Genomic DNA, 13,457 nt, shown 5'->3' on the forward strand with positions numbered 1-13,457 from the left:
CTATGCCTAATATTAATAACTAGCTCATTTTTACATTCATTTGATGTTTTGCCATTTTGGCAGGTCTTATGGCATCCAGTATTTTAGAGCTGTCTATTCTCAGCTCTTCTCTTAATTTGAAAATAACTGTCATTCTGTTTCATTTGATCAGATGAAGAAAAACGCGCTTTTCCTTACTCTTTGTGCTTTTCCCAGAAAGCGTTTTTAGTTTTTTAGTAGGCCTAGGTAATTATGCAAAACCCAGGCCTAACTAAAAAATTAAAATTGTCATAGTATGTAACTCAAGTTAAAATAACACTTTTCATTACTCGTGCAGCTTAATCAAATATTTTATGTCATTTTATTACTAACATGGTAACATCAATGTATTTTTAAAAATTAGACAGCGACGTTCTCTCAGACGTTGTTCTGTAGACGTTTATCTGTTGATGACCTTTTGACCTCCTGAATTCTGCAATGAGATTTTCGGGTCGATTCAGCCGAGACGGCCCGAGTGGAGTTTCATGTAAATGTTTCGTACGAAAAAAAAAATCGCCGGCGGCTCTGGTCGTCGTGAGCTAGCCATAGAGATATAATAAGAATACTAGAGCGCTAACAGCAATGTATTCGATGTTCGAAATACGCAGAGCTGTGTGTGTGTACCATCCAAGATGGCTGCCATAGATTCAGCCAATCAAATTTCGCCTAAGCGCCGTCGTTTGCAATTGCGACCTCAATTTACACAGAAAGTTCAGTACAGCTATGGTTACCCCTATGTTTGAAACTCGAGCGTTGCGGTGTTTGGGTGTAATGTACACATAGAGCTATTAAACAACTAGAGTGCTGACAAGATGGCGCAGCAATGCAGAGTTATGTATGTGACCTATCACAAAATCAAACATGAAACATTCATCCGCTTTTTTTTTTTTTTTTTTTTTTTTTTTTAATCACGGTAATGATGCTGATGATGCTATTGATGATAATGAATGATGCTGTTGATAATGATGTTGCTGGTTAGTTCTCTAAAATATGAATAAATAATGATTATGATTATCATTTTTATTATATAATAAATATGTTAATATATTATAGTATGATGTTGAAGATATGCTTGTTTCTAATTTATATATTGACATACCTGTAAAAAATCTTGGATAACACTTTAATTCGGCTTTTAAAAAAGAGACAATTCTAATTAAACCTCTATGGTTACCCCTATGTTTGAAACTCGAGCGTTGCGGTGTTTGGGTGTAATGTACACATAGAGCTATTAAACAACTAGAGTGCTGACAAGATGGCGCAGCAATGCAGAGTTATGTATGTGTACCATCCATAGAGATATAATAATAAGAATACTAGATTTTCTCTACTGTTCCGTTTTAATTTTAAATAGTTTTGCATTATGTGGCCGTTTGCTGTTTTATGGATTTCCCATTTGCCTTTTTAAAATATATATATATATATATATATATATATATATATATATATGTATATAGGAGCTTAGAAGTATCCATAGGGGAAACTAAAACAATGAAGAAGGTTAAAAACAGTACCTTAAGGCGAAAGTAGTGTCGCTAAGGGGAAACTAAAGTGACGTTATAAAAAAGGGTATTGTCTTTTCAGGTTTTTGCTTCAGTGTCTCGAAGACCTTGATTCAAATCTCAAGAAGCTAAATTCTCGTTTATTTGTGATTCGAGGGCAGCCTTCAGATGTGTTCCCTAAGATATTTAAGGTAGGCCTAGGCACCTTAAAATATATTTTTAAGCCAATACAGAGGTAAGGGAAATGTTTCCACATTATGAAGTAGTCTACAAACGCTGAAGGACATGCAGAAATTTTAAATATACCTAAAATTGTACATATTTGTTGCTTCTGAATGTTGGCGTATAATTTGTAATGATAAGTAGTGGGGGAAAATGACTATACAAAATGAAGGACGACTGGGTAACTGTAAAACTCAAACTTTAATAAGCCTGTCACAGTGAAAACTCAAGATGGCTGACTGTTTCATGTATACATGCCGTACAAACGTCTGGTTTAATATCAAAACCTACTTTACTTTGCCTAAACAATAGGGGCGCTACACATTATATCTATGCTCAGATTATATCATTGCATCTTCTTTACTGAAAGATGGATTCAACATTATGTATGTAAGGAACAATAAATATTTAATTGACAGGTATGAGAATCGTGTGTTTTAAAAATAATAGCGTTTTTGCGTTGCTTGACGATCAACTAGTGCGTTATCGACTTCGCTATGGCTACCAGAGATTCCCATAGGCATACTCGATTTCTAGATTCTTTGGTTCGTGATTTTTGCAGGAGATGGGAGTCTGTTGTCGATTATTTAGGGTTGATCTGAGTATCAAGAGTGCCTGTTGCAGGTCTTCTTTTGACTCGATAGCTTTCTTTAGCGTTTTCTTTACTGCACTTGACGCTCGATGAATCAATTAAATGAGTGATGCACCAACTTTCTGCAAATTGCTCAAACTCGGATGTGAGCGATTTCACAGTTATGTGTTCGGAAAGCCATTTATCATTGAATCAGATTACAAACCACTGAAAATGATCAGTTTCTGCGCACCACCGCTACAACTGCACAATACATGGCCTGTCTCTTATACACATCTAGATGAATATATAATGTCTGGAGATTTTTGTATGATCGGAAAGAAATGCAAGAAAAGAAAGAGGGAAGAAGGAGGAGAAGGATGGGAAAGAGAATGTTTATCCAGTCCCCGACCGAGTTACATTTTCTCGCAATTCACTTTGGCGGATCTGGGGGAGGGGGTCATCGGTCCTGACCCCTCCCCTGGGCCAAAAAAAAAGGGGGAGAAAAGAATTCTATACATACGTTTTCAGGACCCGTGAGCTGATTTGTCGAAAAAGCTTATTTCCCGCCATCTAGAATCACAATTTTCTAGGGAATCGATTCATGGAAAAAAGTATACGCATGCAACTACTCATTTGTTTATGTGTATACACACATAAAATAAAAAATGAGAAAAATTTACCTGACCGTTTTCAAGAGGGGAAAACCTTGAATTTTGAAGAAATTAAAAAGTCATTTATAAATGACATTTCAGAAGTCAGGAAAGCTCATTTCCCGCCATCTAGAAATCGATATTTTTCCGGGGGAACCCGGACCCCCTTTTTCTTTGGTGTTCATTGATTCATTGAATGATTTTCAAGAGGGGGAAAACCTTGAATTTTGAAGAACTTAAAAGTAATTAAAAGACACCTCAGAAGTCGGGAAAACTAATTTCCACATTCTAGGAATCAAAAATTTTCACGGGGGAGAACCCCCGGACCCCCCTTTCTTTTAGGGATTTATCGATTCATCGAAAAAAAATTCGTGTGCAACTACTCATATTTTTTTAAATTTTTATGTATGTACACACACATAAAGCCTATTTATTGTAAAAACAATGGGGAAAATATATATCAATGGGAATAAATATATCAAACATATTCACACTGTTCCATGACCAACAATTTAAAGATGATTAGATTTTGAAGGATCAGGGTCAAAGGTCAAGGACGAAAAACTACTATAGTTATAAAACAGCCTAACTGGTCAAACTCGGCCACAATATTCCATGACCAAAGTTTTTGTTAGTGACTAAATTTTGAAGGGACGAGGTCAAAGGTCATTGGCACAATGAACGAAACACTAGTGTTTAACTGTCTGCCGTATAGACATGTGTTTATGTGCTTACGGGTTTTGCCAAAGAAGTGTAACGAAGTAGCATTAATTTCACAATGATTTATGTTATCCACACTACCGAAACCCGGGTTCGAATCCCATGATGTCTATTTGTTTTTGGGTGGTTTTTTTTTTGTCATTATCTTTTATTTAATTGTCCGTACTACTAAACGTAAAGATTGAGTGCAAATCTTTACAGTATGATCTATCCTTTATGTTTAGAGCGTTTAAGGTACGAAACTTGCCAGTTTCATGCATTGAACTATGATTATAATATTTTTCTTGCTCTTTCATTATATTTAGGAATGGAAGGTGAACCGACTCTCGTTTGAAGTCGATTCTGAGCCATTTGCTCGCAAGCGAGATCAAGCCATCAGAACTATGGCAACGGAAGCAAACGTGGAAGTAATCTCATGTATTTCTCATACTTTGTATGATCCATTGGAGTACGTACGCTTCATTTTGTTTCATTATTAACATTTTCGTCATTGTTATATTTAATAATTTCATGTGGCTTCCAATAGATTATTTTGTTAAGGTTTTTTTGACTAAATTTAATAGAGTATGTACGTTTCATTTTGTTTCATTATTAACATTTTCATCATTGTTAAATCGTTTCATGTGCCTTCTAATAGATTATTTGGTGTAGTTGTTCTACTACTAAACCAAAAAAACGTACCTTAAAACTTATCACCTTTCAATACAACTTCAATCAGCTTCATCATTATTGTTATTGATTAGTTATAATAGTGATGTGTCAGTGCTATTATATAACATATATTTTATTTTCATTTGGTATTACATTTAATTTCTTAAAAACATATGGGTAGATTTTTGTCATATGTCAAGTATCAAGTAAGGACATTTTATGAGCTGAAAATTATACTCAATACTCTATAAGGGTGTGACAGGGCTGAAATATCACCTTATTCATCCAGACAGCACGTCTTACTTTCTACTATACTCCCCAAGTTCCTTCACAAAAATCCCCAATTTTTCTCCCAAAACCCATACGTTGACACAATTACTCTGCTTTCTGTTGGATGTGTGGACGATATACATAATAATAAATTTTGTTTGAAGGTTTACATGGCGAAGTTATAATATACATTAGGGCTTGTGGTACACAAGCATATTAGATAATATCACATAATATCAGATATTATTCTCCCGAAGACGATTGGAGCAACTCAATTGAAATGTCAAGATATTCTCAACCAATAAAAACAGTTCTTTACAGGACTATCTACGTGGTGTACCGCAAGCATTAATATATAATAATTAATTTGATATGATCATTATTTTACTATTAATATTAATAATAATGGTGATATTATCAAATAATAATTCTCTAACTATTTTGATTCTTCTCTTTCAACAGAATACTTACGTTGAATGATAATGAACCTCCGTTAACCTACAAACGATTTCAAACTCTGATATCAGGTATGGATCCTCCACCACATCCCTGTCCTGCTCCTACAACTGAGCAATTGGAAGGTATTGAACGAGGCATCGAATTAGATCACTATGAAAAATACGGAGTACCAACGTTAGAGGAACTAGGTAATTTATGTGTTTGAGTGTTATCCTCTTGCTGTTAATTTTCACTACTTGTAATTTTTTATTCATGATGTTTCTTCTCTTATATAATAATAATCTTGAGTCTAGCTAGTAAAGAGCCTGTGAAAATCTCCAAACTATCAACAGGTTCTCCTATTAAAGAATGTAATACAAACCTTTCAATTTATAGGTTTTGACACCGATAATATTCCACCAGTATGCTGGCAGGGTGGAGAAACGGAAGCTAAGAAACGTCTAGATAGACACTTGGAACGTAAGGTATGTCCGGTACAAAAGAATTTATTCTAAAGCAAATCCAAAACTTTTTTAGAAACAGTTTATAATGAAAATGATAAATATGACAAAAAAATGCGTGGATCCAACCACTAAATGTCAATGCATATCAATTGTATGCATTAAAATAAGTGCTACTCACTTATCTATTATTAAAATTGTGCCCCTCTCAAAGTGACGATTAACTACCTGAATATAGAGAGCGCTGCCCTGACGTTGTTTAACAATAGCACTGACAGGTTCCTAACGTACTGCATTGCCTACAACTTGATAACTATTGGATTTGTAGTTCGGCATAATAATTAACCCATCGATCATGGTGGTGACGCTTTTTATCACAATATATACAAGGAAGGAAAGTTATGTTTTATTTATTTTGCATTCCAGTAACCGTGGAAATCATCTACAGTAAAGTTGGTGTTCAAAAAACTTAATTTACGTTTTCTAGTTCACAACTCACATCAGACATCCGGTTATCCACCTCATTCATCCTTCGAAATTGATTTTACACCCAATGACTGAGCCCCATAAACATAATGAATCTGTCCTTTATAGGAAATACCATTAACTACGAGCGGGGTACCATCACATTACATACAATATGTCTACCGGCGGTAATCTAACTTTCGTGCCGAAGGAATAATTCTTCAATGGTAGTATAAGATTCACTTCATTCTTTGTCGATTTTTCACGTAACGTGCAGAGTATAAGATGGACTTTGAACAGCTGGTCCTCATTGAAATGTTCTTCAAACACAATGTAAACCTATCTGGAAACAACTTAGTATTTTAGTAGTTTCTTTTAGCATATTTTTTTGTATCAAATTATAAGATTCTACATAATGTTTACCCAACACGTACTATTAACAAAATGGGCTTTGTTTCAGATTCATTCTGTAGCTTATTTTGCAATGAATCTGTTGATTCAATAGAAAATATATGATCTTTAAAATATATGGTAAACATGTTTATTTTTGTTTTAGACATTATTTCCAGTTATAATATCTGTGAATGTTATCAGATTTTTATAAACAACTTAAACATATTGCAAAATATTCTATCAGTAGATTTAAACATGAGAAAAATACAAATCCACTGTTTGATTTCACCCCTATTTATATACAAGAAAACAAGAAAATATTATTGTCTGTATTACAATTTTTTTTTTCATCCAATATGAATGACTTTTTAATTTTAATGTATTATAATTCCTGTAATTGTTCTAATGTACTGTAGGCCTAATTGCATTTTTTTTTATTATAAGCATCAAGAACCTGAATTCCAACTGAATAATGGTATACATACTGGCGAATAAAATAAAATAATATCTCTATCAACAAAGATTTTGTATTTAACAAAGGTTCAAAATGATAAATATAGTATGAAATTCTGAATATTTTAAATTATTAAATGATTAATGACATAACGTTTAAATATCTAAAAACAATCTTAATTGGATCATGTTATACAATATAACAATAAAACTTTATCTATGTATTAACTCTAGGCATGGATTGCTAACTTTGAATCACCTAAAATGACTCCAGTTTCTCTCATGGCATCTCAGACAGGACTCACTCCTTACTTACGATTTGGCTGTTTGTCGTCAAGACTCTTCTACTGGAAGTTATCTGAGCTATTTATGATGGTAAGGAAAATATAGTAGTACTATTTTTTCAGGAAAATAAAATGCAGCTACCAATGAATAAAATACCCTCACTGCGTATAAAATGTATGTCAATGTATCATTCAAGTTAGGTCTGTTTATATATTTGCGTGTATTGTACTGTCTCATTGAGTCATCTTTGCTGCAAGAGCCTGCTTTTGAAATGTTGTTGAATAAATAAATAAATATATATATATTTATATTCTTTCCTCTAGGTTCGGAAAACAAAGACTGTGCCACTGTCCCTGCAGGGGCAGCTCTTGTGGCGAGAGTTTTTCTACACTGTAGCCTGCAACAATCCAAATTTTGACTGCATGATGGGCAACCAAATCTGCGTGAAGATTCCGTGGGACAAGAATAAGCAAGCGTTAGATAAGTGGGCTCGCGTAAGTTATACTGCAAATAAACAAGAACACTGAGAGAAGTGAAATCGAGGTGTAACATTAGAAAACTTCAGAAATTTCAACTAAATGTCACAGGTTTTTTTGTGTTACTAATTCCTTAATTTTACCATCTTGGTGAATATGTGGATTCACAATATAAATTGGTATATTCGCCTGACCATTTCACGAAAAAGCTGTCTGGGTACTGGGTCGCACAAGTTTGGGCCCTCAACATTAAATTAAAAACTCTTAGAGATTGTCGCCGTTGATTTGTCTTTTATCGCCTAAATAAGGGGGTTTTTTGTATATCTTGGAGAGGCTGCCACATTACATACATTTATTTAATTTATAAGCCATGAAATGCTCACACCTAGGGCTGAAACATAGCGAGAGTCACTTTACAACCCGTCAACAGTCCAAGCTGTGGTAACTACTGTAGCATGGCCGGCCGAGAATGGTCAGCATGTGGTTTGAACCCTTGACAACTAGGTTCACAACCTGATGGAATCGCTGCGCCAAGCCGCCTTCCCCAATGTGTTGTGTAGGAGTTGACTGCCTTGCAATGTGCAAGACTGCACATTGGAATTATGCCTTTTCTATAGTACTTTCTGAGGATTAATTCAATACTCCCAAACAGAATAGCTTCTGTTTTGCCAATTTGAAGAAAGAGCTTATTTTCTATTATCCATAGTCTACAAGAAGCTAACTCTTAAGTCAATGTATCAGCAATAAACGCTGAGAATTTTCCGATACAAGCAAGTCACTGTCGTCGGCATAAAGCAATGATTTCCTACTAACACTAGTGGCCATGTCATTCACGTAGCATAGGTCTATCTTGTATTCGACGAGATAGATGGGTAAAGTTTGATAGGTTTTTTTGAAGATCCGGTTTGTTCACTGTTCCAATTCAATTTCTACAAAATGTTTGATATATTGCTAAAATTCTTATAATCTATGTTAGTAACGCTGAACATTGTTAACTTTCATGAAGTGGCATTTTCAAAATAAAAAAAAAGTGAAATTCAACAAGATCGAGAAAAAATAAGTAATAAATGCTACGAATATAGTTGAAAAATTGACACCAAAACGTTAAAAGGTATTTCTTTTTAATCAAATTGCCATGACGAATCATATATAGTTACGTTTGGTTTATCAATAAGTTTTGTAGCGGCAGTTTTGCGCAGCGCAGTGCTTGAGGTTTGGGATTTCAATTGTAACGTTGGGATTTCTAGTCTCCGCTGTGCAGATTCGCTTGTGTCCTTGGGCAAGGCACTTTAGCTACATTGCTTCAGTCCACCCAGCTGTATCAATAGGTACCAGCAAACTGCTGGGAACTAACCTGCGACAGACTAGTGTCCCGTCCAGGGGGAGTACAGCTCTAATCCGCTTCACACTACAGAAACTGGGGATAAGCTCCAGCCCTATGAGCCACAGTGGCTCGGAAAGGATTTAGTAGTTTAGTTACCAGTAAGTTCTAGGAAGAAAAATATTAGGATGACCAAAATGCCCAGATTAATGTTAAATGGTTTTTGTCTTTTGCAGGCCAAAACTGGTTTTCCCTGGATTGATGCCATTATGACTCAGCTACGACAAGAAGGCTGGATCCATTCGATAGCACGCCATGCTGTCGGATGCTTCCTTACTCGGGGTGATCTATGGGTTAGCTGGGAGGAAGGCATGAAGGTAAATTATCGACTTCATTTTCATTCCATTGCTATCTGTGTCTAAATATTTATACATAAATGTGTATGCACTAAATATATGTGTGCTTGTGTATGTATGCATCATTGTTATACACATATAAACACAAGTACATCAACATTTAGTGTATATTATGTGTGTGTGAGTGTGTGCATAATTTTATGTAGATGTGTGTGTAAGTATTTGAAATTTGTGTGCGTGCATATATATACATATATATAAATTATATGTTCATATATGCTCACATGCAAAATGTTTTTTCATACACACACACACAAGCAACACCACACACACACACACACCAAGCTGTCCAGACAAGGATTTCTGATCAGCATGTAACAACACAAAAAGAACCTGTAGTCTTTTTGTGTGCATATGCGCGAGAATGAAAAAAGAGCAACTTCACTACTGGGTTTTGAATTTGGTGTGATACACATATGGCTTGGTTAGGTCAAAAGAAGCAAGTACAGCCTGTTGTATATGATAGCTCAAGTTTAATTCCCAGTGGAGATGTGGGATATTTTTTTCATTTCTCAATCAGGTCTCCTGTTTTGTTGGATCAGCTAATATGATTGATATGTTTTCAAGTTAACCATCAACGTCCTCAATCATTTTGTATTATGCAAAATTTGAAAGTGAAGAAGCAAAGATTCACAGAAGTTTAATAAAGAAGATTAACTCATAAGAATTAACATATACACGAACCGACTACCAACCAAGAAGAAACTTTGATTTTGTTTATCAGCGATACATTCTCTGCATTTGGTTTTTGCTGATTTTGACATCATATTTGGCATCATTTTTGGCTTCAGTAACTTTTTTGGACATCCAGTCATTGTCGGCGAATGCTGTCAGTGTTGGTCAATATCAATCAATGCAAGTCAATATTAGCCAATAACAGTTTCAAATGTGAAATTAGATTTACAAAGCTGAGTGTATATGTTAATTTAAAATCAAATCCAAAATATATTAGAATTGGATTTTTCTTCAGAATTAACAAAATACAAATAATTATTAATATTGATTTAAAAAACTATGCAGTGCTCTTCTCTGTAGAAGTATTTAATGAAACAATATGTTAAAAGACTGAAAAAGCAATGACAATTGATACTTATGAATAATTTTATTTTGTTCTTTTTAAATAATAATTTTCTATATTTTCCTTCTCAAGCCTTCTATCAACCCTCTTTCCCTCAAGCTTCCTTCCTTATTCCTCTCTTCTCTTTGATCAAGCGCTAATCACCAGATCTTTTGTTAAGCCATTTCAGAAGCTCGCCTCCCACAGGTGCTTTATCGGCCGGAGACCAGGGGGAGGTGGTAACGTCTTCGGAATTTTCAAGCTACGTGTTTCTCTTTCCATAAATTTCTGTGTTTTTTATGTTTGTATCGTGCAGTTAAGTTGGGTTACACTACTGATATCACTGTTATTGCAATTCAGGTAGGTTTAGTTATTTTTCTTCAGAATAGACACTAAATTATTTAGTAGAATAACTATTGATATAAGCTAACATAGTTAATGCTTTGTAAACAAGAAATATAATGATGTATTTAATTAATTCAGATGTATAATTTTTTTTCTTTTGAAGTTTAAACAACCACAAAACAAAAGTAACTGCAGCAATAAAATTTTCCCATTTGTTTGTGAATATATTTGTATGGTAAAATACATGAGAGGCTATACTTTCAGCAGAGTTTAAATTATCCGTTAATGGCGCCTGCCCTAAAATATAAATTAATTTGCTGATTCAACAAAAAGTTATAGTGATTGCAGTTCGTTGTTTTATTGTAGCAAAAAAGCACCCTATATAAAATGTAGCCCATAACCACCCCGCGGCTGTGACCAAGTTACTGGAATCACCACTGGTTTTAACAGTTATTGTGTTATATGTGTACAACTTTAGTAGAAAACTGTAAGATAGCCAGAAAAACAAAATTCAACAATGGTGTTTATTGTATTATTGGTGTAATCCATTTTAACTGCATCCTTAGTACGTATTAACGCAAATTCATTAGAACTTTAGTATTTGGTTTCTTATACCCGCTAAAATTTTATTCGAAATGGAAGACTTCAATGGTGCCTGTAATTGACTATCCATAGAATAATAAAAATTTATCTGTGCCTTTACAAAGGGCGAAATGGGGTGTCTTCTAGTCATTTTACCATTTAAGAGTATCACTATCTTACTTGCAATTACAGGGTACAAAATCTAAAACCAGTGAAAGGGGAATTCAAGAATCTGCAACTATCTCTTGGCAGCCAAACCTTAAATATATTGCAGTTACTGAGCTTGAAATATCAAAATAATTTTTGAAATAGTAATTTAAAGTAATTAAAATGCTCCGATATATTGATAGCCTCCTCATTTGTTGGAATTAATAATCAAGTATGATCATTATTCGCATTCTTTTGATGTGTAGTTTCTTTTATAGAAGTAAAAACATGCACGACTATGTTAAAAATCAAAATTATATTAGTATATTAACTAATTGTAAATTTACCGAAGCTATTACTTAGCCACTAATCGTCATTTTCCATTACATTTCTCTATTATTAGACTATGTATAAAGAAAACTGGAATAAGGAAACCTCGCTGTATACTTACCATTATTCCAAGTTAAATTATTTCCTGATAACTTTTTTCCTGTCGGCCTGAAGCTAACAGTTGTATTTTCTTTCCCTCTCTTTCCTTTTTCGTTTACTTTTTCTGTTTTTTTCTTTGTATTACCTGTTGTATTTTTGTATGAAGTTTTAAAAGAGGAAGAAAGCAAGAACAGTATATTACATATTCTGGTGTCTGTATGTTCATGATCCTGACTACATATAGCTACGCGTGGACACGCTTCATTGAGTCAGCGTACAAGCTTCTTGGGTAACAAAATAAAAATGTTTGTATAAGATTAAAGAAATGAACCTGGAAAATAAACATGTATAGATAAAAGTCGGTAACAGCATGTCTTTTGTCATTGCTTTACTTTTTTACCTTTTTTGTGTTATGTTTGTTTTGTTGGCGCTCTTGTGGATGCCGCTGTGCCACCATTTTACTGCAAATTTTAGCTCTATTATTTCTATTTTGGTGTCATATTTTTGTCTTGTACTGAGTATTTTGTAATTCTGGGTGTAATATAGCTTTCAAACTGCTGATTCTCTGATATTTAATTTCTATATTTACAACTGTAAGTGGATGATTTTACTATGAGCTAGACCTTTTTTTTGCTGAACTGCTGACTGGCAGGACGGTCTTTGAGCTTGCACATTATGCCAACTACAACTGAGTGGAGCTTATAAACGCATTTTAGACAAATATTTCAAAGCTGACATTGGACGAATCTTCCATGGTAAGATCTCTTACAATAATCCTAGTTCCTTAGTATATTTGCAGTATTTTGGACTAAGGAGGAAAACGGAGGAAAAAAAAACGGCCACACTGCAGTAGTAACTTGGAACATTCTTATTACTATCTTTTTCAATAAATCACCACTATTATGTTGACGAAAATATGAACGCCATAAAAAATATTTAAAAGTATTAGCCAACCAGTGACTTCAGCTACTTGAACTGTGAATTAGCGCAATGGTTAGAAAGAACTTATTGAAGCATCTAACAGTGATGACAGACAGTAGCTTTTGATCATACGCTCACAACTGTTATTATTCCTAGCTAGACTAATCAAAGTTCTTGATAATGACAAACGCTGGATGGACAGAAAATTTGAAGAAACTACAGAACATCTAAATATTCATGTGACGGAATACAGATTTTATGGTGTTCTCCTCAGAAGGGTATCATCAACAAAGCCATATATATTCAGTAATAGAGAAATTAAGAACCTAAATTAATCAGAGTCTGCTCAGTGACATCATTGAATTGCTAACGTTAGCTTCCATCATCACTGTTACTAAAATTGATTGATTAGAACAGAATGCAACTGCGTAATACACTAATGCATTATTGTAAAAAATGCCAAAGCTAGAATCCCCTCAAGTTAACTTAGACAAGAATCCATTGCTAATTATGTAGTTGTTTCAGTTACTAAGGAAGGCTGTGCACCATTTACTGAATGATTCACCAAAGTTAAAAGTATTAAGTACGAAATAGGTACTCTTTTTCTATTATGTCAAATGCCTTCTTGTTCATTTTTCTCATCTGAATCGTAAAACATCTT

The 13,457-nt window shown here is 34.1% G+C and overlaps 1 protein-coding gene across 2 annotated transcripts in view; it reads left to right on the forward strand.

Annotated features, from left to right (window-relative positions):
* Positions 1–13,457, forward strand: part of LOC117104952 (cryptochrome-1-like) — a 40,279-nt gene that overhangs the window by 9,685 nt on the left and 17,137 nt on the right. For both annotated transcript variants that reach the window (XM_033245912.1, XM_033245911.1), the window contains 7 exons: positions 1,603–1,711; positions 3,992–4,134; positions 5,070–5,254; positions 5,442–5,530; positions 7,052–7,192; positions 7,426–7,596; positions 9,136–9,276. In XM_033245912.1, the coding sequence (XP_033101803.1) occupies positions 1,603–1,711; positions 3,992–4,134; positions 5,070–5,254; positions 5,442–5,530; positions 7,052–7,192; positions 7,426–7,596; positions 9,136–9,276 (979 nt within the window). The remainder of the gene's footprint in view (positions 1–1,602; positions 1,712–3,991; positions 4,135–5,069; positions 5,255–5,441; positions 5,531–7,051; positions 7,193–7,425; positions 7,597–9,135; positions 9,277–13,457) is intronic.

The sequence above is a fragment of the Anneissia japonica genome, unplaced genomic scaffold (assembly GCF_011630105.1).
Source record: "Anneissia japonica isolate Jap-2015-1 unplaced genomic scaffold, ASM1163010v1 scaffold287834_len5846547_cov211, whole genome shotgun sequence".
Taxonomy (NCBI): Eukaryota; Metazoa; Echinodermata; class Crinoidea; order Comatulida; family Comatulidae; genus Anneissia; species Anneissia japonica.